Genomic DNA, 27,173 nt, shown 5'->3' with positions numbered 1-27,173 from the left:
TTTTATTAGTTAATCTTGTTTAATCCACTCAGTTATTCAGTAAAATTGGCATGAGGGTTAATATTAGAGTTTTATGGATTAGAAATTGAAATTGAGAAGTGAAATTATTTGTCCAAGTCACAAAGTTTATAATTGGCAGGACTGAAATTCAAATCTGGTCAATTTAAACTCAAATCTTAGACTCCGTCCACTAAACTCTACTCCCACCTAAGTATATTATATTAATTGTACACACACACAAACACACCAATATTCAGTACCTACAATGCTCAAGCCCTGGCCTAGGTACCTTTCATACATTATTTCATTTAATACAATACCCACAACAGCCATTGAGGGGGTTAGTCTTTTATGTTTTATAAATCAGGAAACTGAGGCCCAGAGGTTAATCAGGTGCTTCAAAACTCCCAAAAAGCAAATGTAATATCAAGACTTGAATGGAGAGTATTTGACTTTAAAGTTTATTGCTCTGCTTTTATACTTTAATGATTTTACAAAGATGATCCCAAGGGCATCAATTGTAGGTTAATGCAAATGCATTATAGGATGTGAGCTGTGGATCTAAGATAATTCCATACTGATACTCCATTTTTTTCAGCATTTATTGAATTGTGACTTTACCCCATTGTTGTCTTGTTTCTGCTCTTGAATCTATTTCTGAAATTACTTTTCTAATCCATTTTTATTAACTGATAGCATGTATTTAAAAGTTAACTTTAATATTATTTATTATAGAAAACATGCTTATTATAAGAAGGTCAAACATTATAGGAACAGTTAACTTCAAAAATAGAAATCCCTATAATTGCAATGCAGATATAACTGCTATTAACTAATTGGCATATTTTCTTGCTCCCTTTATGGACATACTAAATCTATATATAATTTTTTAAATATAAAACTGAGAACTTGCTTTTGGCACTTAGCAACTCTGATACCCTTAGTTTGGCCCTTAGTTTTATAGTGTATGAGTCATTTTATGATATTTTTTAAAATATGGTAGGGTTCATTTTTTTCCTAAAAAAACCTAGCCTCTACTTTAATATTTATTCAGCAGGAGACTAAGAAGCAATATAAATTATTCCTAACCAGCCTGTTTCTTCTTACACAAATTGCCTTTCTCATTGCCTCTGTTTCAATGGAAATGAAATTAAATAAAATCCTATCTTTCTATTTTTTCTAATCCTATAGGTGGTCAAGACTTTTCTACTGTTGTCAGCAGTCCTCTCTGCTTTGTGTGCAAGCAGAAGGGTCTGAAACAGATTGGAACATTGTTTCACATAAAGCAATACTTTTTTTTTTAATTAGGGGAGGGAGAAGTACTAAAAGTGGAAATGACTTATAACAACAGAGATATGCCATAGAAAGTAACATAAATCTTAATACCAAAAGGAAGAGAAAAATATATAATTTGAAGTAATTTTTCAGATACAGTGTCTCCCAGGTTTTGGATTAGTTATATAAAGGATTTTAAACACACATACTGTATGGCACTTTCCACAGGGAAGTTTGCTGGTAGCTATCTCCTTACAAAAACATTTAAAGATGCAAACCTAAGTTGTTTAAAACTTCTTTTTTTTTAAACATTTATTTATTTATTTGACAGAGAGAGACACAGTGAGAGAGGGAACACAAGCGGAGGGAGTGGGAGAGTGCTGAGCAGGGAGCCTGATGCGGGGCTCAGTCCAGGACCCTGGGATCATGACCTGAGCCGAAGGCAGACACTTAATGACTGAGCCACCCAGACACCCCTAAAACTTAATTTTAAAAAATATTTTATTTATTTATTTGAGAGAGCATGAGAGAGAGAGAGCACAAGCAGGGGGGAATGGGGGAGAGGCAGAGGGAGAAGCAGACTCCCTGCTGAGCAGGGGTCAGTCAGTCTCATCCTGATGCAGGATCAATCCCAGGACCCTGGTATCATGACCTGAGCTGAAGGCAGAAGCTTAACCGACTGAGCCACCCAGGCGCCCCTAAAACTTGTTTTTATAAAAAGTTGAAAAGCTTGCATACTCTTTTCTAGTTTGAGGAAACATTCCAAAGAAAGTCACTTTTTAAATTCACTTAAAAAATATTTACTTTATAAATGACCCACGGCTAGTTTTACCGTGTAAGATTAGTAGTTAGAGAAAACTAGCAAGGAGAAATTATATAGTAAACAATCCAAAAACCCAAATTATTTCAATCTAGCTTTTTGTTCTATGCTTATATATAAGTGTGAAAGCTAATACTTCTGTATAAAAGTAATAGATATCCATGTTAGAATTTGATTGAAGCCTAAAAAATATATCTTTTCTTGCCAGTTTGAATAAATTTATTATAAAAGGCCATAATTTAAAAATCCTGAAATTTTAACTGCTGGACACAATTTCAGAGCTACCTTATTTCTGGCTTATTTGGACTCATTCCACTGCAGTTCAGAGGTTCCAGAAGAAACTTGAGTTCTCCTTGTCATTCCAATAATAATTTGAGATCCTTGAAAAAGTTAGGTCAACACTTTTATTTGACTTGGTAAGGCCTTGGGTTAAAATGGAGGAGGGCGCCTGGGTGGCTCAGATAGTTAAGCGTCTGCCTTCGGCTCAGATCATGATCCCAGGGTCCTGGGATTGAGTCCCGCATTGGGCTCCTGCTTCTCCTTCTGCCTCTCTCTCTGTCTCTCTGTCTCTTATGAATAAATAAAATCTTTAAAAAAATAAAATGGAGAAGGAAAGATGAGTAATGAAATGAATTGAAAATCTCAGAACCAATATAAACTACAGTTTTTTTTTTAACCAGAAAATACTGAAATCACATATTATAAGCACAGGTACTGCTTCTGAGGACATGCTTGGGTTCTTTTTTGGGAATATTTTCCTCCTGGTGACTGGCATGGACAAATGAGCTAACTTCACAGGGTTAAATGATAGGGCAATAATGGGAAAATGAGTATGACTTTGGAAATGATGGTACAGCGAATCCGAAGAATTGTAACTCAAATTTGTATTAGATCTGAGGTTCAGGTGATCGTCATGTAATTCCTCACTGACACAACCTCACAAATCACTCCTCCCATGTCTTCAGGGAAAGAAATTATAAAGAGACATGGATTTCCTGCTTTTAAAGAGAAAAAAAAGCCATCCTGCCTGGGTGGCTCAGTCAGTTGAGCATCTTCCTTAGGCTTGGGTCATGATCCTAGGGTCCTGGGATCAAGTCCTGCATCGGGTTCCTTGCTCAGCAGGGAGCCTGCTTCTCCCTTTGCCTGCCACTCCCCCTGCTTGTGCACTCTCTCTCTCTCTCTCTCTCATAAATAAATAAATAAATAAAATCTTAAAACACACACACACACAAAACGATGTTCCTTCCATAATTGGAAGCCCTCCATAACTCCCCTTCACCCATTTTGCCCCTCCCCCATCCCCCTCCCCTCTGGCAACCATCAGTTTGTTCTCAGTATTTATAGGTATGATTCTGCTTTTTGTTTATTTATGCATTTGTTTTGTTGTTTTAGATTCCACATATAAGTGAAATCATATGGTATTTGTCTTTCTCTGTCTGACTTACTTCACTTAGCGTAATACCCTCTAGGTCCATCTGTGTTGTCCCAAATGGCAAGATCTCATCCTTTTTTGTGTGTGGCTGAATAATACTCCATTATAGATATATCTATCTACAGATAGGTAGATGATAGATAGATAGATAGATAGATAATAGATAGATCGATCTCACATTTTCTTTATCCATTCATCTATCAATTGACATTTGGATTGCTTCATTTTCTATTGTAAATAATGCTGCGCTAAACATGGGGGTACATCTATCTTTTCAAATTAGTGTTTTTCGTGATTTAGTTTTCTTTGGGGTAAGTAGTAGTGGAATTATTGGATCATATGGTATTTCTATTTTTAATTTTTTGAGGAACCTCCATACTATTTTCCACAGTAGCTGTACTAATTTACGTTACCTCCAGTAGTACATAAGGGTTCATTTTTCTCCACATCCTCACTAACACTTGTTATTTCTTGTCTTTTTGATTCTAGCTATTCTGATGGGTGTAGGTGTTATGTCATTGTGGTTTTGGTTTGCATTTTCCTGATGATTAGTGATGTTGAGCATCTTTTCATGTGTCTTTTGGCCATCTGTATATCTTCTTTGGAAAAATGTCTGTTCAGGTCCTCTGCCTATTTTTAATTGGATTATTTGGGGGGGGCGTTTTGGTGTTGAATTTTGTAAGTTCTTTATATATTTCAGATGTTAACGCCTTATCAGATGTACCAATTGAAAATATCTTCTCCCATTCAGTAGGTTGCCTGTTCATTTTGTTGATTGTTTCCTTCACTGTGCAAAAAACTTTTTTATTTTGGTGTAATCTCAATAGTTTATTTTTGCTTTTGTTTCCCTTGCCCTAGGAGACATAGCTAGAAAAATGTTGCTATGGTTGATGTCAAAGAAATTACTGCTTATGTTCTCTTCTAGGAGTTTTGTAGTTTCAGGTCTCACGCTTAGGTCTTTAATCCAAAATATAATACAGATTATTGGGCTGTATGCTGTACTTTCTGGTTTAGATACTGATTTCTGGTCTGTCTTTATGCTGTACTTATACTACTGGTTTAGATACTGATTGGCTAGAACGATGTTGATACTAATGCTAACAATGAAAACAATGCACACAGGAGAAGATTAAGGATAATGAAGTTGGATATGGTGGTTTTGAAGGATTGGGACAGCACCTAAGTGGAAGGAATTGGGACTGACAAGAGACACTGGTTATAGAGATCTATGTTATGTAGGGATCTAGCATGGAAAGTTGAGGGGGACTAGAGGATAAAGTGAGAAGAAAGTACAAAAACTGGAGCATGTGGGAGCAGCTACATTGTAGATATAGGAGGAAAAACAAGGCATTAGAAAATAAAGTGACAGATAGGAGGGATAAAAAATAGTTGATAGAGTACACTGTCAGATGTTGGAATGGGCAAGAATAAGGACTGAGAAATTTAGATTGGGTGAGTAAAAAAACATTAGTGACTCTTCAGAATGCAGTTTTATTCAGAAGAGGTTAAGGAGCAAAAGGAGAAAATAAAAACAGCAAGCATAAACTTTTTTCTTTTTTTTTCCAAAATGTGGTAAAGAGAGGAAGGAATCAAGTTGGGGTTAGTAAGATCAAAGCATGGCATTTAAAGTTTGGGTAAACTTGGTACTATTTTAGGTCAGTATTTCTATGGAGTACTTGTGTCTTATAAGTCACTGTCTCTTTTACTTTTCTTTCTCTTCTCCCAGCCCTTTAACGGTAGAAGGTCGTCTTCCTCATCTGTACTCACTCCCTTGGTGATCGTGCTGGTTGTCTTCCATTTGCCCCTCTAGGTTCACTCTTCCTTCTCTACCTGCTTTCTTTCCCAGGAGGCTGACCTGCAGGAATTACATCAACAAGATCAACAAGCTTCTTTGACCTTTGGCTTTTGTTGAGTTTGGCCAATGTAGAGTCCCAACCGGACACTGGAGGGAAAGAAGGAGGAAAGTGAAATTGGAGCATTTATCCTCTTGGCTCCAAACTGGCTGAATTGACTAAAGGTCACTGCTCCTCTTGAGTCAGTCCCCTACAGGACTCCCCTGGGTCTGGTAACCAGCCACTTCCTCTCCTGGTCCCTTTAGGCCTAGGTGTGTAAACAGGATATCACACTCTGTTTTCCCTTGTAGTTTCCCTAACATCTTGCCCATAGCTTTATAAATTGTCTCTTAATTAATCCTGTGCATTCGTTTGCTGCTGGGACCCTGACTGATACAGTGATCTTTTCCAGTCTCATGGCTTTAAATGGCAGTCATACACCAATTGCTCCCAAATTTATACCTCCAGTTAAGACCTGTCTCCTAACCTGCAGACTCATGTATCTGGCTCCCAACTAGATTTGGTTGTTTAACATAGGTCTCAACTTACTGATCTTTCTTCCTAAACCTCTTGATGTCAACTCCATCCTTCCGGTTGTTTAGGGCAAAGATCTCAAAATCATCCTCAATCTCTCCCTTTTTCTCACCCCCCCCCATTTCTATCTGTCAGAATATCTAAGTAGGTCTACCTTTAGTAGAGAATCTCACCACTTCTCCCCACCTTCATTCCTGCCACCCTGGTCTCACTACCGTAATCTTTCACTTCGAATAATTGGTCTTCCTACTTTTTACCTTTGCCCTCTTTCACTCTATTTTCCATATAGTAGTGAAAATGATTAAAATACAAGTTAGATCATGTCACTCCTCTGCTTAAAACCTCTCTATGTCTTACCACTTCAGAGTAAAAGCCAAAAGTCCTTACAATGACCTCAAAGTCCCAACATTATCTGCCTCCTACCCCCATTATCTCTGTGACCCCATTTTCTACTCTTTCTCCCTTGATTACCTGTACTAGGCACACTGGCTTTCGTTACTGCTTTAACACTCTTCTCCCTGTCTGGAACGCTTCTCCCAGATATCCACATGACTGATTTCCCTACCTCCTAATTTAAGTCTTTGTTCAAACATCTTCTTAATGAGGCTTACCTTAACCACCTTATTTAAAATTGCAAATTGACCCCCCTGTGGTACTCCTGATCTGCCTTCCCCTACTGTTTTTTTCCCCTAACACTTAACATCTTATAACCTATTATAAATTTACTTATTTTTTCTTTTTCTTTTTTTTTTTAAGATTTTGTTTATTTATTTGACAGAGAGAGACACAGCGAGAGAGGGAACACAAGCAGGGGGAGTGGGAGAGGGAGAAGCAGGCTCCCCACTGAGCAGAGAGCCTGATGCAGGGCTCGATCCCAGGACCCTGGGATAATGACCTGACCCGAAGGCAGACGCCTAACCCCTGAGCCACCCAGCACCCCTACTTATTTTTTCTTATTTTTTAATTATCATGCAGTAAAATTGCCTTTTTTCCCCTCTAATGGCATACAGTTCTGTGAGTTTTAACACATGTATAAATTATTGTGACCATTACCACAATTCTGATACAGGACAGTTCCAAGCTCCAAAGAATGAATCACATCTTCCCCATTCCTCACCTTGGCAACCACTGATCTGCTCTTAATCATATATTTTTGTCTTTTCAATAATGAGATCATGTAGTATGTAACCTTTCATCACTGGCTTTTACTCAGCATAATGCCTTTGAGATTCCTCTAAGTTGCCCAGTGTATCAGTAGTTCATTACTTCTTATCACCAAGTAGTATTTTATTCTGTGGCTCTACTATAATTTATTCAGTAACCCACTGAAGGAATTTTGGGTTGTTTCCAGTTTGGATACATACAAATAGAGCTGCTAAAAACATTTGCATATAGGCTTTTATGTGACCATAAGTTTTGTTTCTCCAGAATATAATTTATTTACTAATTACATTTATCTCTTTTTTTTTTTGCATTCTTTGTTTGTGGATTTATTATTCTAAGTTTCTAAAACAGTTCTGGCATGTACCAGGAGCTCAGTAAATTAGTGAATATGCAATGTTACTGTAAAATGGAAAGGTATAGGGACACCTGAGTGGCAGAGTCGGTTGGGCGCCCTACTTGGTTTCCACTTGGATTGTGGTCTTGGGATCAAGCCCCACCTCAGGCTCCACGCTTGGCGGACAGTCTGCTTGAGATGCTCCCTCTGTTCCTCTCCTCCGAGAACGTGCATGCGCGTGCTCTCTCTCTCTTTCAAATAAATAAATAAATCTTAAAAAAAGAAGGAAAGGTATAGTGAAACCATAATCACTCTGAATACATTCAGGGTTTATGTCGACAATCCCTAGACTATGCAGTTTCCTCAAACCCCAAATGACAGGATACTTGAGCTGAAAGACACCTGCAAGTTGAGAATGTAAAAGGCTTTTTACTGAAAGTAAAGTAATTCCTCCCTAATGTTTCTGGTGACCATCTATCAGATTCCTGGTGGAGGAGGAGCTTGGGATGAGGTTGAGGAGAAACCTCGTGGGAGAATACTTTAACAGTGATGTCACCATAACTCATCTGTGAGTGAAATGACAAGCCAGCTCTTTCACAGTCAGGATAACCCAGAGACAAATTTGTTTGCAAAAGCTGGGGAAAATAATGGCACCATTCTCCCCACATTGTCTGACCATTAGTTTCACTTAAGCTCATAGTATAGGCCACCAGATTAGGTAAGAAAAAGATAAGTGTTAGAGATAAAGGAGAAAATAATGATTATATGGAAGGTCGATATTTGGAAGGGGAGGGGATTGATTTGCTAGAATACTTGTGTTTACAGCTGTAAGTTATGTTTGCACTATGAAGTATCTTTTAAAAGCCACATAAAAAGACATTCAGCTCAAAATCAGATGCTGCCTAATGCCCCAAACCAGGATCCCAGGGTACCTCATTAAAATACATGGACCTCCTATAAACCTGTTCATTAGAGCATGGAATTCAGTAAGAATCAGTTGGATCTTGGATCCCATCCAGTGCATTATAGTTTTTGAAGGCTCAACAAGATTTCAGTTTAAGGTGGTTCCATGTTTAAAGTTTGAACAGTGGGTGCCTGGGTGGCTCAGTTGGTTGGGCGACGGCCTTCAGCTCAGGTCATGATCCTGGAGTCCTGGGATCAAGTCCCGCATTGGGCTCCCCACTCAGCGGGGAGTCTGCTTCTCCCTCTGACCCTACCCCCTCTCATGCTCTTTCTCTCTCATTCTCTCTTAAATAAGTAAGTAAAATCTTTAAAAAAAAAAAAAAAGTTTGAGCAAGGTTTCAGAATAAGTTTTCTTCATTTTTTAAGTGTTTTTTTGGGGGTATAAGTTATATGGACTCATAAGAATTTCAAATATATAGAACTGTATAAAGAAAAGAAGGCGATCCTACACCTACATATAAGCACTATCGATATTTTTATGAAAATCCTTCCAGACATCTTTCCACATGTGTGAACAGAACATGTATATGTTTTTGTCACTCTTGTGAAAAGGGGTTATAGTGATGCTCTTAGGGTGAGGGGAAGACTCTTTAATTTTTAATAAGAGTGATCAGTACGTGGAAGAAAGGAAATTAACTTCAACATCTAAGTACGTAAAACAGTGCAAACATCAGTGTTTCATTAAACATTTTGAGGATAATCTTCAACTATCAGGAAAAATGAAATAATTCTGAAATATATTGTGGGTTCTGAGTTGAACTGAATGCCATGTAGGGGTGTAGAGTCTTTACTAATCCAGCCAGGTATCCAGGTGAGAGTACTGTGGTAACTGGAGAGGTCTAATTGTAGGACTAGAACAGAACACTGTTAACTTTCCACCTCTCCCAAATCTCAGGTAAATTACAAACAGATGTCTATTCACAGTTCTTGAGCCATTATGGATGGCCAGTTCAATTGGGGTATGGGCATCATTGACATCAGTTCAAGTGAAACTGCTGCTCTTTCATAAGGCCATGAAATAGGCTGTGTATGTGTGTCTGTCTTAAATATATGTGCAGTCATCAGTTCAGTGATGCTACTGTGTGACTGAATGAACTTCTGAGTAGATCATGAAGGTGCTCGCTTCGGCAGCACATATACTAAAATTGGAATGAGTAGATCATGAAGGGTCCTTTTACACTACTATAATATTCAAGAGTAGTCATTTAGAATGCCCTTAATTTCCTCTGATTGGTAGCCCAGTAGTTGGTATACTGCCTTAAATGTTCACAAAGCAAGTCTGCCATTGGCCATGACTGGAAACTTAGGAATTTCTGCTGAAGTTCTTGTGATCTAATCCTCTCTTGAAAGCACAGAACTAAAGCATGTATTGAAATGCCCGAGTCAGCCATTCAAGGGATATACTGGCTGCAGTCTTGCTTATTTTTCTAGGATGAAAAAATCTCCTTGGTGACCTGAGGCAGCTAGCTTTTACCTTCTTCTAGAAATGCATGTATTATAACTGCATAGAAAGGGCACACACATATATAAACACACATAAACTATATCTAAATTCTGACGTTAGCATTATTATATTTTCTAGGATTTTAAAAAATACTTTATATTTTCTAGGATTATGCTTAATTTCAGCAGATCTTGTTTATTAACTTATAAGACAATAATTTCACCTCGTTTCTACTAAGTGCTATTAAAATTTTTTAACTTTTCTAACTGTTTAGTTTAGAGAAGGAAAAAAAAGACATTGGACACCTGGCATGCATCGTGATGTTGGGTGTAGAGATTACTTAAATAAATAAATAAAAACTTAAAAGAAAAGAAAGGCACATACTATTTTACTGAAACTTTTACTTTTACTTGTTTAGTGTTAATTCTATTTTATAGGTGAGGACCTCAGAACAGTCAAGTAACTCTGAGGTAGAAAACACAGTTGGTATTTGAACCAGGTCCATCTGAGGCAAAAGGTCTATAACCTCATCATGCTATAGAATGAGCTGCAGAATGCTGGGCTTATAAAAAACTATTATCAGTATTATTAAGTAAAAACAAGGTTCAGAGCAATAAGCATTATATACTACCATTATGTGAAGTGTATGTATGAATACATATGTACATGTGTGTGTTTATTTTTACATATGCTTAGTATATCTAGCATATGTCTGGAAGACCATATAATGGTTGCCTTCAGGGATGGGAATTGGGCTGCTAGAAATCTAGATGTTTTGGGGCACCAGGGTGGCTCATTCGGTTAAGTGTCTGCCTTTGTCTCAGGTCATGATCCCAGGGTCCTGGGATCTAGCCCCACATCGGGCTCCCTGCTCTGCGGGAAGCCTTCTCCCTCTCCCACCCCCCCGCTTGTGTTCCCTCTTTCGCTGTGTCTCTCTCTGTCAAATAAATAAATAATATCTTTTTTTTTAAAGATTTTATTTATTTATTTTGAGAGAGAGAATGAGATAGATAGAGCGAGAGGGGGGAGTCAGAGGGAGGAGCAGACTCCCTGCTGAGCAGGGAGCCCGATGCGGGACTCGATCCCGGAACTCCAGGATCATGACCTGAGCCGAAGGCAGTTGCTTAACCAACTGAGCCACCCAGGCTCCCAATAAATAAAATCTTAAAAAAAAAAAAAAAAAGAGGGCCCTTTTGCCCTCAGGCTTAAGTCTCAACGTATGGAACAAAGTAGCTCTTGTGTGACAGGGAAGAGAGGAGCCCTGGGGACAGGAATCCCACCTGGAAGAAGAGCTCATCTAACAGGAACCACCCTCACCAGAGCTTCAGAACATGCAGAAGAACCCAAAAAGGAGTGGGTCCTAATTTGCTCCACCAGAAGCAGTTCTTATTTACCTTGTCCAGAAAGAGCCAGACTTGGTGATGTCACCACATCCAGAAGCTATCACAGACTGTGACAGTGGAAACTGGACCAGCTTGCAGAAGCTTATCCGTCACAGTTCTCTGTACTCTCCCAACAACAGCAGAAAATGGACACATCTCAGGCATCAGTGTCGTTCAAGGACGTGACTGTGGAATTCACCCAAGAGGAGTGGCAGCAAATGGGTCCCCTATTCAGAGGACCCTGTATAGAGATGTGATGCTGGAGAACTAAAACAACCTAGTCTCAGTGGGGAACTGCATTTTAAAACCAGCCGTAATCTTCAAGTTGGAGCAAGGAGAGGAGCCTTGGTTCTTAGAGGAAGAATTCTCAAACCAGAGCCACCGAGAAGATTACAGAGATGATGACCTGATGAAGAGGAACAAGAAAATCCAAGATAAACACTTGCAGGAAATAATATTCATCGATAATAAACCATTGACTGGAGAGGAAGAAGAAGTTTTGGGAAAACAGTTTAATCTGCACATAGCTCCTGTTTCAACAAAAATATCCTGTAAATATGACTCATGGGGAGTAAATTTGCAAAATATTTCCCAACTTATTAATAATAGAACCTATCCAACAAAACAAACAAACAAACAAAGAAAAGAAATCTGGATGTTTTATTATAAAATCCTTTAGGGGCACCTGGGTGGCTCAGTTGGTTAAACATCATGACCTGAGCAGAAATCACGACTTAGCCATTTAATCGACTGAGCCACCCAGGCACCCCGGCTTGTAAAGCTTCCAATGCTGTAGAATATTAATACTATTATGATATTGATAAGCATTGATAATAATTATATCTTTCTAGTTTTTCAATTCCCATGATACTACTCTAATGACCTACCACGGTAGAATTTGAGAGGGAGAGGCACCTGGGCGGCTCAGTCGGTTAAGCATCTGCCTTTGGCTTAGGTTGTGATCATGGGTTCCTGGGATCGAGCCCCGCATTGGGCTCCCTGCTCCGCGGGGAGCCTGCTTCTCCCTCTCCCTCTGCCTGTCGCTCCCCCTGCTTGTGCTCTTTCTCTCTGTCAAATAAATAAATAAAATCTTAAAAAAAAAAAGAATTTGAGAGGGAAGTAGAATACTGATATAATATATCATGATAGCAGAGGTAGTGATGACTACATTCTGCATTCAACTATTTACATTTTTAATGCCACTTGAAATTTTAATAATCCTCGGTTTATCTGTTTTTTGAAACAAGAACACCATGCCTCAAATGACAGCAGTTGCCAGTCATGACTGAAGTCAAAGAAGTATTTTATGGGTCTTAAAATTGAACTTAAAAAGAAAAAAGTTTGCCATATACTAAAAGCTATGTTTTAATTTAGGGCTACCATTAATCAAAATACCTTACCTTGAATACACTTTATTTTTGTATTTGTTTAATGATCTGTTTATAAAGCTGTCTCCCTTACTAGATTGGGCAGGGTCCATGCTTCTTCATTTGTTACTGTATTCTTAGTGGGTAGCCTAATTCCTGGCAGTTGGTAGGTAGCTAAAAATATTGGTTGAGCTGAATTGAATTGAAATAGAGATATTTAGCTTAGTTGGGAGAAGAGAGAGAGAAATAATCTCAGTTTTTAGATAATTGAAATGTTCTCATGTGAAAGAGGTTGAGTGCTTTCCGTATGCTTCAGTAGACTGCAAACCAGTGGGTGGAAGTTTCAAGAATTTTCTGAATGTTGAGCTGTCTAAAGCTAAGTGGCCTTGTCTCAGGAGATGCTGATTCTGTCACCAGGAGATTCACACATGGCCAGTCAACTATGGAAATAATTCAAGTATTTAATTGTTCATTGGTTTCTTTCTTTTTCACATCTTGGGGAATTTTTTTAATTTTATTTTTTAAAGATATTTATTTATTTGAGAGGGAGAAATTACGAGCAGGGGGAGGAGCAGAGGGAGAGGGAGAAGCAGGCTCCCTCCTGAGCAGGGAGCCCAATGCAGGGATCCATCCCAGGACACTGAGATCATGACCTGAGCTGAAGTCAGATGCTTAACCAAATGAGCCACCGAGACGCCCCCATTTGTTTCTTTACTCATTTCTGCAAACATGTATTGAGCACACACTGTCCTAGGTGTGGGATACTAAGACTGAATACATCATACTTTCTGCCCTCGAAGAACTCAGACCCAGCAGGTGAACAGAAGTATTAGCAAAGGATTACAACCCAGGGTGCTAAGAGGTTGTTACAGAGGTTTAAGTAATACCCTGGAGAGTTAACAGGAAAGGTTGCTAAGGAGGTGACTCTGAAGTGGAGTTGACCAGGCAGATAGAGAGAGAGGAGTCCTAAGCAGAAGGAAAAATACATGCAAAAGTGCAGAAGTTAAACTTTTTAGAATACAGTAGTGGTATTTCATTTGGATTAGGTAGCCTTAAAATACCTCCAATCCTAAGATTCTGTGTTCTGGCTCTTTAACTTAGTGTCTTTTTTCACTTCCTGGCAGATATTACATGTATGTATGTATTTCAGTTGTCTTTTTTCACAGGAAGCAAAAACAGTAACCTTCTTCTTTGATTTTTGTTCGTAGTCAAGTTCATCCGAGAAGTAACACCATATATCAAGAAGCCATCATTAGTATCAGATCTACCATGGGAAGGTGCATCTCCTCAGTCACCAAGCTTTAGTGGCAGTGAGGACTCTGGTTCTCCAAAACACCAGAACAGCACCAAGGACAGGAAGGTCATCCCTCTCAAAATGTGCTTTGCTGCTAGAAACCTAAGCATGCCGGATCTGGAAAACAGGTGAGCTGTACCTAAGGAGAATATCAAACTTAAGGCTTTACAAACTTAGGGACATGTTGTAATATTGCTTATGCATATTATTAATAATATGACTGTTGACTACATTATACAGAGCAAAACATCAGCCTGAGATGAAAGAATAATTTTTGGAGTTCCATATTTAAATTGCTTCACAAATATATGTACATATACATATACAGAAAAATTTGGGACAAACACACAAGAAATTTAATGCTGGTTACTCCCAGGGAGTGAAATAAGATTAGAAGGTAGAAGGAGAGAAGGGGCTTCTACTGTTCATTTTATACTTTCCTGGAGTTTTAGTACTTTTCTCACTATGAAGTTACTTTATAATTTTAAAAACATTATTAAAGAAATCTTAAATGTCCCCTCAGATGGAAACTCCTTATATTGTAGGTAACATAGAGTCAGAGATCTGATTATAGATATGGCTGCATCAACTAGCAGTGTGACCCTGGCAAGTTGGCATCTCTCTCTCTTTTTTTAATTTTTATTGTTATGTTAATCACCATACATTACATCATTAGTTCTTGATGTAGTGTTCCATGATTCATTGTTTGTGCATAACACCCAGTGCTCCACGCAGAATGTGCCCTCTTTAATACCCATCACCAGGCTAACCCATCCCCCCACCCTCCTCCCCTCTAGAACCCTCAGTTTGTTTTTCAGAGTCCATCGTCTCTCATGGTTCGTCTCCCCAAGTTGGCATATCTTGACTTGAGTTTCCTTATTTGTAAAAAGAGAGAGTTGGATTGAATAATTTCTTATGTCCCTTATAGTTCTATAACCAGTTGGGTTCTCTGACCTTGTCTTCAGTGATTGCATGAAATGGTGCTGGTAAACCTAATTAGACTAGACATTAGGGGGAAAAAGGGAGAGAGAGAGATGAACTTATCCAGAGACCTAGGCAAGGGCCAGACTTTTTATAATGTACTTTCACTTTTATGGTCTCTTCTGATCTGAATGCACAGACAGGTGTCCAGTCAGGATGGGATGGATCACAAGAAGACAGCAAGAGGTTGAGTGACTGTGGACATTTTTTAAAAGTTTATTTATTTATTTTTTTTGAGAGAGAGAGAAAGAGAGAGCATGAGCAGGGGGAGGAGCAGAGGGAGAAGCAGACTCTCCGTTGAGCAGGGAGCCCGATGCGGGACTTGATCCCAGGACCCCGGAATCATTCCCAAGCCAAAGGCAGACACTTAACCAACTGAGCCACCCAGGTGCCCCAACATTGGGCATTTTAGGCCATAGGGACATTAAAGATCCTACTCTGTAATATGTTGTGTGGTATACTAGAAAGAGTTGAGCTCTGCAATCAGATAGACCTTCTTGTGGAAATCAGACAATCCTAATTAGGGTGACCTGCTGAAAAGAAGGCTCTAAGCAAATGCTTTCACCTCCATAAACCACTATATCCTTATCTGTTTAAAAAAAAGAAAGACAGGTGCCTGGGTGGCTCATTTGGTTAAGTGTCTGCCATCAGCTCAGGGCATGATCCCAGGGTCCTGGGATTAAGTCCCGCATTGGGCTCCTTGCTCGTCAGGGAGCCTGCTTCTCCCTCTCCTTCTACCATTCCCCCTGCTTGTGTTCTCTTGCGTGCTTGCTCTCTGTCAAATAAATAAATAAAGTCTTTTTAAAAAATTTAAAAAAAAAAGGAGAATACTCAGTGTGCAGATTAAACGAGACAATACATATGAAGCCTTTGCACAGAGCCAGGTTCTTTGCACAGAACATAGTAGGTTCTTAAGAAAGAGTAGCTTAAAGAAGTCTTAACTGCCAACTATGTATACACATTTTAAAAATTATATTCTGATATATTTGTATTGTTTTTGTTTGCTTTCTTTTAAAAGTTCAAGATATTATAGAAATTGTTTCAAGTTACATATAGATTTATTCGTGAAAGATTGTGTGCACATTAAATCATATCTAAATACAACATAATTTGGGTCTTTAAAGAATTGCTCTATTTTTTTTCATAAAGTAAGAATTTAATTTGTAAAGTAATCACCTCTGCCTCTTGAATCAAAATTAATTTTTTTTTCTTCAAATGAGGTACATTTATGTAGAGCCTTTGGTTAATCATGGACTTAAAAAAATTAGTAGGGACCACAAAGAAGGAACTAGAATAGAGAAACAATGTGATAAAGAACAAACAGCAACTAAATTTGTCAGCTGGTTGTCAGACTGAGGAATATTTTCAGGCTAAGTCTCTTCATCGTAAATCATTTCTGAGAATGAGAATAGATATCTCTTGTGTTAGTCTGTTGTGGCTGCTATAACGAAATACCATAGACGGCGCGGCTGGGGGGGGGCTTATAAACAAACAGAAAGTTATTCTTCATAGTTCTGGTAGAAGATAGGAAGTCCGAGATAAGATGCCAGCAGAATCAGTGTCTGGTGAGGGCCGGCTTCCTGATTCATAGATGGCTGTCTTCTTGCTGTGTCCTCAAGGGCAGGAGAGTCTAGAGCTAAGCTCTCTGGGGTCTTTTATAAGAGCACTTACCTCATTCATGAGGTCTCTGCCCTCATGATCTTATCACCTCCCAAAGGCCCCATCTCCTAATATCACAGTAAGGGTTAGGTTTTTAACACCTGTAGTGCTGCTGATATAGCTGGGTATTAGAAAAAAAGGCTAAGTATTACAGAGTTTCTACAGAACTTAGGGTTGTGAGAGTGGAGGGGAAAAAAGAAGAAGGGGATATGACTTGGCTGCATCACCGAAGGTTGTGCTACTTTACCTTCTATTTAGACATCTTTTAGAGCTGAGTAACCTTGGCCTTCGTTAAAATACAGGGCTGCATTCTCTGTAGCATTCATGCTAAATCCTAGAGACATCTGGTGCATGATCACGTTTGAAATAGGTCTTCAGAACCAGTTGGAGAGGGCAGTTTAGGCTACAAGATTTGTATCACACCTTGCTCTTCATTAAGATGGTCAGTCTCCCGGAACATGATATACTTACTATACAAGGAAAAGTCTTAGAAGATTCAGACTATTGCAGATTCTCAGTCTTAATACTGCAAAGTAATTTGTTTCTCATTTTACTTGAAATACTAAACTTTGTAGATAATTTGCTTTTTGTAAAATATAAATTGGTAGAGATTCAAGGTTATTTCTCTATCACTCTTACTTGCATTCCATTGTGCTTTCTGGAGAAAAAGAGAAGCAGTAGAATTACCAGTACCTGGCAAAATTATGCATAACTTCAGTTATGTCCACAGGATTGTGAACATCTATCCTATATGTCATAGTAGAAAAAATGTTCAGAACCCATTAGCTAATTAGATAGAAGTTAGGATGATGGAATTTGTCACTTTGGCCAACCTATTTGTTTTCTGTAAGCCTTGGTTTCCTGCTGTATAAAATGAAAGCTTATGTGCAGATTAAATAAAAGGATTATAGTAAAATTGACATAGTAAGCTTTCAGTATGCTATTATTATAGGTGCCATTTGTGTCCTATGACCTTAAATAAATCCCTTAATTTCTCTGTCCTGTTTTCTCCGTCTGTAAAATGGACATAATAGTGCTTGCTCAACTAGAGTCTTTTAGAACTACTTCAAGGATAAATAAGATAATATCTATAAAATCACTTGGCGCTCTTTGATCCTTAAATTTATCTCAGCTCTGTCTCAGGAAAATGTCATGACAAGTAACACAGCTGCAACATTGGACTGAAAAAAAACAGTCCATCATAGGAACAGTAAAAATAAGTTTTGTTAGGACATCTGTGAGCAAAACATTTATCAAGTTGCAGTTTTATATAACTGACCATATTTCTATTTGAAAATTTTAATCTTCAACATAGTCTCTTGTAAAACCCAGAACAAGAAATAGGCCTACATGTTCTCTAATGTGGAAAATACTTACTCTGTTCTTTAAGCCCTTGGTAGGCATGTGGTTTCCCAACATTCTTTACTTTTTTCCTAATATTTTATTGTGAAAAATCTTCCAACATAAAGCAGGGCCAGAGAATTCTATGTTCAATACTCATTTTCCCCCCACCTAGATTCTACCATGAATATTTTATTTTACTTGCTTTAGCACAGATTGACCCATCTATCCAGCCTTCATTCCATTTTAATTTTTCTTGATACTTTTCAAACTGAATTGCAGGCTTTAATATATTTCCCTCTAAATACTTAAGTATGCATATAAATAAGTAGAGTTCAGTGTTTCATTATGGTTTTTTCTTTTGAGAAAATATTTACATAAAATAAAATGCACAAATCATAAACTTTGACAAATGCATACAATTATGTAACCCGAGCCCTGGAAAGTTTTCTTGTGCCCTTTCTCACTCAGTTCCCTCTCCCACCTTCAAAGGTTACTACTCTTCTGACTTTCTACTATAGATTAGTTTTAGCTGTTCTGAAATTTCGTATAAATGCAATCATATGTACTCTTTTGTGGTAGAATTCTTTTACTCAGCATAAGGTTTTTGAGATTCATTTATCTTGTTGCATATATCCTTAGTTTTTTTCTCTTTTATTGTTGAATGATATCGTGTTATATGTCACAGTTTTGTTATCTGTTTTCCCATTGATGGGAGCTATTTCCAGTTTAGAGTTAATATCAATAGTTACTATGAATATTTTTGTACAACCTTTTGTAGGCATACATTTTCATTTTTCTTTGGTAAATTCTTAGGTGTGGAATTGCTGGGTCAAATAGTTTAATTTTCTGGGGTGCCTGGGTGGCCCAGTGGGTTGAGCATGCAGCTCTTGATTTTGGCCCAGGTCATGATGTCAGGGTCATGGGATTGAGCCCCGTGTCGGGCTCCTTGCTCAGCAGGACTCTGCTGGAGATTCTCTCTTTCCCTCTCCCCCTGCCCTGGCTCGCTCTCAAATAAATAAATAAATCTTTAAATAAAAGTTTAGTTTTTTTAAATGCTAGTCTTTTTTCCAAAATGATTGTGCCATTTAAATGAATACTGTTATTAATAAATTAAATACACCAGCATTGTATGAGAGATTGCGTTGTTCTACATCCTCACCAACATTGGTGGTGTCAGTCTTTTTAATATTAACTATTCCTGTGGTGTATAGTAGAATCTCTTTGTGAGTCATCCTTCATCTTGATATCAAGGTTTCACTTGCTAACCCAAAAATTTACTTGACATGAGAGGGAAACTTCTTTTTTTTTCTGTTTTACTACTTTGATTTAGTTTCAGTGTCTAGAGCTGAAAAAAAGTGCTGACCATCAGCATGAGTAAGTGAGGAGGAGGAAGAAGTTTGTTCTATTCCTCCAGCTTGAATTCTCAAGACCTCACTAGGGGCTTCTGATGGTTCTAAGCAGTTCATTGTGGGAAGTGGAGGCTAAGTAAATAATGATGAAGTCCAGGGAACATGAGCTCATTCCCTCCCAAACAGCACTGTGGGCAGTGTGGAGTTTAGTAGTGACACAGTGTTCTTAAATGCTGCTTTCCAAAAATATTAGCTGTTAGCTTGAACTGGTTCACGAAGTCTTGGTCATCTTCACATTAGCTATTTTCCATGTAAAAGGTAAATTTTGGCTTTATGGCATATAAAACAGTATGATTATTATCAAATTAAATATATAAGTTGTGTCAAAGACTACTAAAAGAAGAAATAAACAGGCTAAACTTACAGAATCCTGTGTTCCAGTGTACCTAAACATTGATTTGATTCATCTGATCAAAATGTACTTGCATTTCTCAGGAAATCCTCAGTGGTTTGATTAGAGGCCAAAACTCTTCACACTGTAGCTGTCTCTTCCTCTTTCCTGTGAGCCCAAACAATTACTAGCAGACTGCCTTTAAATTTTTATTAGCGGAGTTTCCATTTGAATTTTTCTTTTAGAACAGCAGTAGACTTTTTGAAATACTTTGTCCCCTTTATCAAAGTTTTAGGGTTCCTTCTCCAAAGGCAAAGTCTTCTGGATCCTAGAATCATCAGTTCTGTTTTGGAGTTTCATTTCAATTTCTTGTTAGTTAGTTTTCTATTTCACAATCCCTTCTTAAGAAACACTTAAATTTCTCTTTTCATGAAAAATTGGTGCTCCTGCCTTGTGAACTAATTTACTGTCAGTTTTCATCTTTTTCCAGCTTAATGGTCCCAGTATCTGTTTAATCAGGTTTAGTTTTATTTTGTAAAAGATTTATTTTCCATTCTTCTAGTTATTAATAACTAGGATCCTTGACATCAGAATTTTCAGAGTTTAGACTGTGTCAGAGGAGTCTGAGAGACTGTCCCAGAAACAGTATGAAGTGTAAAGGCTTTTTCAGAAGGTGGAACGTTTTGTGCCTAGGGAAGGATGAACAGATACCTATCTTTAGTACTAAGTAGGTCAGTAGGAGGAGTGAAAGAAATTTCTCATGGTTTTGCGACTAAACTTTTTAGCATGTGTTTAAAGGATGTTAAGCTGGTTACAGTGCCAAAGCAACCAGGTGGAAATAAATAGGCCCAAACAACTAGCCTGATATAGGGACTGAATTAGGGCTATCACTGGCTCTCCTACTCAGTTTAGTGGGATGAGGGTGGATATGAATCTTTGTCTGGGTTGAGGGTGGGGCAGTCACTGGCTGCTGGGTGTGGGGAATGCTGGAACAGACTTGCAGCCAGCTTCTTTATTTTAGCTGTGTGCTTTACTCCCACTCCCAGAGGTAACTGGTGCCTCCAATTCCCCATCCTCTTCAGGATTCTGCAACATGGATTGACTGGGATTTTACTCCCCACTTTTCTTAGGTCTGCTCAGTCATTTAACTCCCCTGTCTGCTTGCCGCCTTCCAACTCCCCTGTCTGCTTGCCGCCTTCCAAAATTTTGTTGTAGTTGCTTTTCTCGTGTTCTCTCTTGTAAGATTATGCTTCTTGAAAGTCCTCTTTAGGGGCACCTGGCTTCTGGGCCAGTTGGTAGAGCATGTGACTCTTGATCTCGGGGTTATGAGTTTGAGCCCCACATTGGGGGTAGAGATTATTTAAAATCAAATCAATCAAGGGATGCCTGGGTGGCTCAGTTGGTTAATCCTCTGCCTTTGGCTCAGGTCATGATCCCAGGGTCCTGGGATGGAGTCCCGCATCAGGCTCCTTGCTCAGCAGGGAGCCTGCTTCTCCCTCTGCCTGCCATGCCCCGCCCCCCGCTTGTGCTCTCTCTCTCTCTCTCTCTCTCTCTGACAAATAAATGAATAAAATATTTTTTAAAAAATCAAATCAATCAACCAATCCCCTTTAAAGTTTGCTGATGACTTCTTAGATACAACACCAAAAGCACAATACATAAAAGAAAAAAATGATAAAAAAAGTTGAACTTCAAGAAAATAAAAAACTGCTCTGTAAAAGACACTGTATAACAGGGTCTCCAGGAAAACAGAACCAGTAGGATAGATGGATGGATAGATGGATGAATGGTTGGATGGGTGGATGGATAGAGAGATAGATTATAGGAATTGGCTTATGCCATTATGAAGGCCAATCCCATGATCTGCTCTCTGTAAGCTGGAGAACCAGGAAAGCCAGTGGTATAATATAGTCTGAGTTTAAAGGCCCAAGAACCAAGAGTGCTAGTGTGCAAGAGCAGGAGAAGATGGATAGCCCAATTGAAGCAAAGAGCAGATTCACCCTTCTTCCACTTTTTTGTTATATTCGTACCCTGAGCAGATTGGATGATGCCCACTCAAATTGGCAAAGACCATTTTCTTTATTGTCTTTTGATAATGCTAATTTCTTCCAGAAAAACCCTCACAGACATACCCAGAAATATTGTTTTGCCAGGTATCTAGGCATCCCTTAGCCCATTTTAGTTGACACACAAAATTAACCATCACACACTGTTAAGAGAATGAAAAGACAAGCCACAGCTGGGAGAAAAATCTTTGTAAAATACTTATCAGATAAAGGACTGGTATCCAAAATATACAAAGAATTCTTAAAATTCAACAATAACAAACCAACTGAATTAAAAATGGGTAAAAGATCTGAACAGACACCTCAACAAAGAAGAAATACATATGGCAAATAAGAATATGAAAGGTGCTCAACATCACATATCATTAGGGAATTGCAAATTAAAACAATGAGATACCACTATATGCATATTAGAATGGCCAAAATCCAAAACACCTACAGCACCAAATGCTGTAGAGGAATGCAGAGCAACAGGAACTCTTATTCATTGTTGGTGGAAATGAAGAATGGTACAGCAACTTTGGAAGACAATTTGGCAGTTTCTTACAAAGCTAAACATAGTCTTACCATATGACCTAGCACTTGTGCCCCTTGGTATTTACCCATAAAGAGTTAAAAAGTTACCTTCACACAAAGACCTGCACACAAATATTTATAGAAGCTTTATTCATAATTGCCAAAACTTGAAAGCAGCCAAGAAGTCTTTCAGTAGGTGAATGGATAAAAAACTGGTACATACAGAAAACGAAATAATATTCAGCAATAGAAAGAAATGAGCTCTCACTCAGTAAACTATAGAATACTCACGAAAGAAATTGAGGAAGACACAAAAAAATGGAAAAACGTTCCATGCTCATGGGTAGAAGAACAAATATTGTTAAAATGTCTATGCTACTTAGAGCAATCTACACATTCAATGCAATCCCTATCAAAATACCATCAAAGTTTTTCATAGAACTGGAACAAATAATCCTAAAATTTGTATGGAACCAGAAAAGACCCCGAATAGCCAGAAGAACGTTGAAAAAGCAAAGCAAAGCTGGTGGCATCACAATTCCAGACTTCAAGCTCTATTACAAAGCTGTCATCATCAAGACAGTTTGGTACTAGCACAAAAACAGACACATAGATCAATGGGACAGAATAGAGAACCCAGAAATGGACCCTCAACTCTATGGTCAACTAATCTTTGACAAAGCAGGAAAAGACTGTCCAGTGGAAAAAAGTCTCTTAAACAAATGGTGTTGGGAAAATTGGACAGCCACATGCAGAAGAATGAAACTGGACCCGGACCATTTCCTTACACCATACACAAAAAAAGACTCAAAATGGTTGAAAGATGTAAATGTGAGACAGAAATCCATCAAAATCCTCGAGGAGAACACAGGCAGCAACCTCTGTGACCTCAACTGCAGCAACTTCTTGCTAGACACGTCTCCAAAGGCAAGGGAAGCAAAGGCAAAAATGAACTATTGGGACTTCATCAAGATAAAAAGCTTTTGCACAGCAAAGGATACAGTCAACAAAACCAAAAGACAACCGACAGAATGGGAGAAAAATTTGCAAATGACCTATCAGATAAAAGGCTAGTATCCAGGGTGCCTGGGTAGGTCAGTTGGTTAAGCAACTCAGGTCATGATCCTGGAGTCCTGGGATCGAGTCCTGCATAGGGCTCCCTGCTCAGCAGGGAGTCGGCTTCTCCCTCTGACCCTCCTCCCTCTCATGCTCTCTGTCTCTCATTCTCTCTCTCACAAATAAATAAAATCTTAAAAAAAAAAGGCTCGTATCCAAAATCTATAAAGAACTTATCAAACTCAACACCCAAAGAACAAATAATCCAATCAAGAAATGGGAGAAGACATGAAACAGACATTTATGCAAAGAAGACATCCAGATGGCCAACAGACACATGAAAAAGTGTTCAACATCACTCAGCATCATAGAAATACAAATCAAAACCACAATGAGATACCACCTCACCCTGATCAGAATGGCTAAAATTAACAAGTCAGGAAATAATAGATGTTGGCGAGGATGCAGGGAAAGGCGAACCCTCTTACACTGTTGGCGGGAATGCAAGCTGGTGCAGCTGCTCTGGAGAACAGTATGGAGGCTCCTCAAAAAGTTGAAAATAGAGCTACCCTATGACCCAGCAATTGTACCTCTGTGTATTTACCCCAAAGATAGAAATGTAGTGATCCAAAGGGGCACCTGCACCCCCATGTTTATAGCAGCAATGTCCACAATAGCCAAACTATGGAAAGAGCCCAGATGTGCATCGACAGATGAATGGATGAAGAAGATGTGGTGTGTATACACACACACACACACACACACACACACACACACACAATGGAATATTATGCAGCCATGAAAAACTGAAATCTTGCCACTTACAACAACGTGGATGGAACTAGAGGGTATTATGCTAAGCGAAATAAGTCAATCTGTGAAAGACAATTATCATATGATCTTACTGATATGTGGAATTTAAGAAACAAGGCAGAGGATCATAGGGGAAGAGAGGAAAAAATGAAACAAGACAAAACCAGAGAGGGAGACAAACCATAAGAGACTCTTACTCATAGGAAACGAACCGAGGGTTGCTGGAGGGGAGGGGGTGGAAGGATGAGGTAAATAGGTGATGGACATTGGGGAGGGTATGTTTTGTAATGACCACTGGGTATTATATAAGATGGATGAATCACAGACCTGACCTCTTAAACCAATAATACATGGGGTGCCTGGGTGGCTCAGTCGTTAAGCATCTGCCTTCGGCTCAGGGTCCTGGGATCAAGCCCCCTGCGGGCTTACAGCTCGGCGGGAAGCATGCTTCTCCTTCTCACACTCTCCCTGCTTGTGTTCCCTCTCTTGCTGTCAATCTCTCTGTCAAATAAACCAATAATACATTATAGGTTAATTAATTCAATTTAAATTAAAAAAATAATGGTAGATCTTTTTATTAAAAAAAAGAAAAAGAAATGAGCTCCCAAGCCACAAAAGACATGGAGGAACTTTAAATGTATGTTGCTAAGTGAAAGAAGCCAGTCTGAGAAAGTGACATACTATACGATTCCATGGAGACAGTAAAATGATTAATAGTTGCCAGGAGTCAGGGCCAGGGCCTGAGTGATGGAGGAATCAATAGGTGGAGCACAGGGGATTTTTAGAGCAGTGAAATTATGATTCTGTAGAATACAGTAATGGTAGATATATGGCATACATTTGTCAAAACTCAGAATATACAACACAAAGAGTGAACTGGGATTTTAGTAAATAATATTCTATCAGTATTGGCTGGCTCATCAGCTGTAACAAATGGACCACACTAATGCAAGATGTTAATAATAGGGTGTATTGTGGAGAGGCAGGGAAGGGTGTTTGGGAGTTCTCTGTACTTCTTACTCAGTTTTTTTATGTAAACCTAATACTGCTAAAAGAAAAAGTCCATTAAGTTTTTCAAAAATCCCCTTTAAGGGGCGCCTGGGTGGCTCAGTCATTAAGCATCTGCCTTCGCCTCAGGTCATGATCTCAGCAGGGTCCTGGGATCAAGCCCCGCATCAGGCTCCCTGCTTAGTGGGAAGCCTGCTTCTCCCTCTTCCACTCCCCCTGCTTGTTTTCCTGCTCTCACTCTCTCTATCAAATAAATGAAATCTTTAAAATATATATATATATATAAATTTTTTAAAAATCCCCTTTAACTGTTTTTAGTGGGATTTCAGGAAGGAGTAAACCAAATGTGTGTGCTCAATTGCTGTGTTATATAGGAAGTTCTAGAAATACCGGAAATACTTTTTCTTCTTAAGATTAGTCTAAGTAATAAAATAAACAAGAACTTGCTTTCACACATTATCAAATAATCTAGCATTGAATTTTATAGATAACTACTTATCATTAAGTAACTTTGAAATAAGTTTCGCTACTTTAATGATTGAGCAGTTGCTCTATATAATACAATTATTAACTCATCAAAAGAATTAGCACAGAAATGATTCTGCCTTTTAGTGCGATATTTTATTGTTACTGAGTGTAATGTACCATTTTAAATCTTCCCATAACAAATGAATAGCTGTTTTTCTTCTAGAGAATATAACCAATTTTTTAACCAATAGGTATCTTAAGGATCATGGTAGCAACAGTTGATATAGTGAAAAATAACATCAAAAAGAATAGATATGATAAGATATCATAGAGGACTAAATAAAGGTTAATATGGATATTAAGCTATTTGTTTATCTTCCTCTTTCTACTTTTGCTGGGCTTTTAGGATGGAGGAATTCCTCCTGCATAAGAGTCTATCCTACTGGTAAGCTCTGTGTAGTTTCATCCTTCCTGGGTCCAGTTAAATTTCCCCAGGCCATATCTCTTTCTACTGTAATCCATCTTACATCCCACCATAAGATTATTTCTAATTTATATTACAATTTTTATTTGTGGTAAAATATGCATAACATAAAATTTACCATCCTAACGATTTTTAAGTATATAGTTAAGTAGTATTAAGTATATTTGTGCAACAATCTCCAGAAATTTTTCATCTTGCAAAACTAAAACTCCGTACCCATTAAACAACAACTCCCTATTCCCCTGTCCTCCTAACCCCCAGCAACTACCATTCTAATTTTTGTTTCTATGAGTTTGAATACTCTAGATACTTCATATAAGCAGACTCATACAATATTTCCCCTTTAGTGACTGGCTTGTTTCACTTAGCGTAATATCTTCAAGTTTCACTCATGTTGTAGCATGTGTCAGAATTTCCTTCTTTTTTAAGGCTGCGTAATATTCCATTCTTGGTATAATACCACAATTTGGTTATCCATTCCATTGGTGGACATTTAGGTGGTTTTTACCTTTTTGGGGGGGGGAATAGGGAGAGAGAGAATCTTAAGCAGGTTTCGCACCCAGCATGGAAGAACAAAACAAAAGCAAATAGCTCAAATTGTTTATGACTTGCTATCTAAAGCTTTTTTCCTGACTAATATGAGCTTTCTATGGGCTCAAGACTGTTCCCAGATCTTATTTTATGTTGTGGCTGTTTTCTAGAATTACTTGGCCCTTTGGCTATTGCCCTAGAACTTTGAAGGCATATAAAACATGGATAAACTGGTGGTTAGCCTTTCAGGTAGCTAGGTGACTAATTTCAGTGGGAGGGCAGGTGACTAGATAGGTGAGTTGATAAGTATGAAATAGATGTGTTTATAACCTGTTTCAAAGCATGACACTAGCTGGGTAAGTGTGCCTCAGAGGTAGAGAGGCCTCCATTGCAGTGCTGCTTTGCCCCTACCACCTTGCTTCCCTTAGACAAGAACTTCGTGGTAGTTATCACAGTCCTTTATATGAGCACTTTTTATAACCTGTAATTATATTAATTGTTAAATTTCTGCCTTCCCTATCAGGCAATAGGTCCAATGAGGGTAAAGACTATTTTTTTCACCACTGTATCTCCAATGTCAGTGTCTCACTGTAGCTGGCATATAGTAAGTGCTCAATAAATGTGCACTTAAGAAATGATAGACTGACCAGAGTTGAAATGGCAGTG

The 27,173-nt window shown here is 38.4% G+C and overlaps 1 protein-coding gene and 1 pseudogene across 2 annotated transcripts in view; both read left to right on the top strand.

Moving 5' to 3' along the window:
- The window catches only part of SNTB2 (syntrophin beta 2), a 108,591-nt gene that overhangs the window by 34,675 nt on the left and 46,743 nt on the right, over positions 1-27,173 (top strand). For both annotated transcript variants that reach the window (XR_012374616.1, XM_025888887.2), the window contains exon 2: positions 13,756-13,969. Coding sequence is in view for 1 of the 2 variants with exons in the window: in XM_025888887.2 (XP_025744672.1) it covers positions 13,756-13,969 (214 nt within the window). In the remaining variant the exon portion in view is untranslated. The remainder of the gene's footprint in view (positions 1-13,755; positions 13,970-27,173) is intronic.
- On the top strand, positions 11,273-11,859 carry LOC112836879 (zinc finger protein 510-like; annotated as a pseudogene).

Source organism: Callorhinus ursinus, unplaced genomic scaffold (genome assembly GCF_003265705.2).
Source record: "Callorhinus ursinus isolate GAN/ISIS: 27379988/994484 unplaced genomic scaffold, GSC_fseal_2.0 scaffold37, whole genome shotgun sequence".
Lineage (NCBI taxonomy): Eukaryota > Metazoa > Chordata > Mammalia > Carnivora > Otariidae > Callorhinus > Callorhinus ursinus.
This window is presented reverse-complemented; position numbering and strand designations above follow the sequence as displayed.